The 3,112-nt window shown below is 43.2% G+C and overlaps 1 protein-coding gene across 1 annotated transcript; it reads left to right on the top strand.

Annotated features, from left to right (window-relative positions):
* The first annotated feature begins 639 nt into the window (after window positions 1-639).
* Window positions 640-1,649, top strand: LOC133088841 (large ribosomal subunit protein uL18-like). Its single transcript, XM_061186941.1, has one exon. It carries the CDS (start codon window positions 839-841, stop codon window positions 1,580-1,582), a length of 744 nt encoding a protein of 247 aa, XP_061042924.1. The 5' UTR covers window positions 640-838; the 3' UTR covers window positions 1,583-1,649.
* Window positions 1,650-3,112: the final 1,463 nt, after the last annotated feature.

The following is a 3,112-nucleotide window of genomic DNA, read 5'->3' as shown; positions in this document are numbered from 1 at the left end:
ATTGGCTCATATGATTATGGAGGCTGGCAAGTCCACAATCTGCCGAATAGACCAGCAGCTGGAGACCCAATGGAAGAGCTGACGTTATAATTTGAGTCTGAAGGCAGTCTACTGGCAGAATTACCTCTTTCTCAGGGAAAGTCAGTCTTTTTTCTATTAAGGCCTTCAACTGATTGGATGAGACCCACTCAATTTATGGAGGATAATCTGCTTTTACTCAAGTCTACTGTTTTACATGTTACTCTCATCTGAAGAAAAACCTTCACAGAAACATCTAGATTATTTGACCAAATATCTGTGTACTGTGGCCTAGCCAAGTTGACACACATAATTAACACAACAGATTTCTGCTCTATTTGCTTCTAGTCAGATCCATGTGACACTAACCACACTCAAGTTCTTTCCTAGATAGAATTCTCAAGCTGATATATTTATATCCTCATCACCCCCTTGCCTCACTCTCAATGTAATGGTGGCTACATTGAAGTCATATGAAGTAAGTGGAAAGGCCACACTCTTCACCTGCTATTTGCCTTAGAGGTGATCACATCTTTCACCTCATGTTGTTCAAGACCTTTTTCGATCTTATACAGTTTGTAGTCAAGAAGCAGTCATCTGCATCCCCCCCCCCCCCCGGAGCCGTGCTGGTTCTGCAGTTCAGTGGTGGCTAGAGCTTCTGTTCTACAGGATGGGGTTTGTTAAAGTTGTCAAGAATAAGGCCTACTTCAAGAGATACCAAGTGAAATTTAGAAGACGGTGAGAGGGCAAAACTGACTACTATGCTCGGAAACGATTGGTAATTCAAGATAAAAATAAGTACAACACACCCAAATACAGAATGATAGTTCGTGTAACTAACAGAGATATCATTTTTCAGATTGCTTATGCCCGTATAGAAGGAGATATGATAGTTTGTGCAGCTTGTGCTCACGAACTCCCGAAGTATGGTGTGAAGGTTGACCTGACAAATTATGCTGCAGCTTATTGTACTGGCCTGCTGCTGGCACGCAGGCTTCTTAATAGGTTTGGTATGGACAAAATTTATGAAGGCCAAGTCGAGGTGACTGGAGATGAATACAATGTGGAAAGCGTTGATGGTCAACCTGGTGCCTTCACCTGTTACTTGGATGCAGGGCTTGCCAGGACTACTACTGGGAATAAAGTTTTGGGGGCCCTGAAGGGAGCTGTCGATGGAGGCTTGTCTATCCCTCACAGTACCAAACAGTTCCCTGGTTATGATTCAGAAAGCAAAGAATTTAATGCTGAGGTACACCGAAAGCACATCATGGGGCAGAACGTTGCAGATTATATGCGTTACCTGATTGAAGAAGAGGAAGATGCTTACAAAAAACAATTCTCTCAATACATAAAGAACAACGTAACTCCAGACATGATGGAGGAGATGTATAAGAAAGCTCATGCTGCAATACGAGAGAATCCAGTGTATGAGAAGAAGTCTAAGAGAGAAGTTAAAAAGAAGAGGTGGAACCGTCCCAAAATGTCACTTGCCCAGAAGAAAGATCGGGTAGCTCAGAAGAAGGCAAGCTTCCTTAGAGCTCAGGAACGGGCTGCTGAGAGTTAATAAACCAAACCACAATTTATATGAAGATTTTTCAGATAAAGACAGTAATAAACTTATTGAACAAGTAAAAAACAAACAAAAAACAAACCAAAAAAAAACAAACAAAAAGAAGCAGTCATCTTTTCTGACCCTGAAAGGCCCATCATTTTTGGACTTTCTCCATTTCCCTTCCACCTCTGCTTGAAAATCAGCTAATTCTCACCTAATTTCACCTCTTTCTTCTAATACTTTATAAAGACACCTGTGCTAGTTATTAAGTTATTGTCTCAGCTCCAAATCCACCCTTCTACTTTCTACTATGAGATAGTGGAGCTGGGACTCTGCAAATCACTTTTCTGCTGTCAGCTGACTCTACTTTTGGCTCTGCCAATAGGGGCCACTAGAGGGAGATAGTGAGGTCACAGGAGGAAGAAAGGACTCCTTTCTTCCTTCTGCTTCCTGTTCGTGTGAGGTCACCCTAGCAATGCTCCTTCACCCCAGCAGCAGCAGGGCCTTTATAGCAACAGCTGAATCCACTTTGCAGTTTTTTCCAAAAATTACAAACCCAGCTCCATGGTGTCCCAGTCAGAGACACCAGCACCACCTGGATAGCACCTTTTTCTCAGAAGTGTTGGTCCCTCCTCTAAGTTCAGAGACACCAGACACCAGCACTAGACTTAGAGGTCTGAGTTTCAGCTCTGTAGGACCCCTCTTCTTCTTCTTCTTCTTTTTTTGGCCGCGCCACACATCATGTGGGATCTTAGTTCCCCAACCAGGGATCAAACCTGCACCCCCTGCAGTGGAAGCAGAGTCTTAACCACTGGACCGCCAGGGAAGTCCAGGGCCCGTCTTCTAAGTTTCTAAGTTTTAGTAATTCCAAACTCTTTCCTTTGTTCTCCTAGCCCTAGGAGTTATAGATGCTTCCTGCTGTTGCTGCCTCCATGGTATCTCAGTTTTCTTTTCACCCTTTCAGTTGTCTAGTTAACAACTTTATACCTAGTTAACCATTCTAACCATTCTCTATGTTAACTTTTCTCCAATGACTGGTGTGGTTTCTGTCTCATTGGCGGGACACTGACTGACACAGAAATTGGCGCTAGGAGGGATCCCAGGAAACAGACCTCAAAAGATGGGATTAGGGAACTGGTTCGGTTGTGTCATTGGGTTTGAATGTGCTAAAGCTGCTTGTCAATGAGAAACGTGATGCTGCTAAGCCACGGCATGCCGTGGCAACATGATTAATTAAATTATCACCTGTGGTTATTTGTGATGAAGTGCCGACTAAAGCAAGTGCCTTGGGGGCCCAAGTGGTTGTTGCACTTGACTGTTATGGCAGTGATGATGACTACAGGGACTTTGTATGGGAGGAATTCTTCTGAGTGCATCAGAGTCCTTGCAGAAAGAAAATGACAAGCTTGGGTCTTTAGATTTTTTTGATGTGGACGATTTTTTTAAAGTCTTTATTGAATTTGTTACAATATTGCTTCTGTTTCATGTTTTGGGTTTTTTTGGCTGCGAGGCATGTGGGATCTTAGCTCCCCAACCAGGGAT

Source organism: Eubalaena glacialis, chromosome 3, assembly GCF_028564815.1.
Source record: "Eubalaena glacialis isolate mEubGla1 chromosome 3, mEubGla1.1.hap2.+ XY, whole genome shotgun sequence".
Classification (NCBI taxonomy): domain Eukaryota; kingdom Metazoa; phylum Chordata; class Mammalia; order Artiodactyla; family Balaenidae; genus Eubalaena; species Eubalaena glacialis.
Note: the sequence above shows the minus strand (reverse complement) of the source record. Positions and strands in the feature narration are given on the sequence as shown.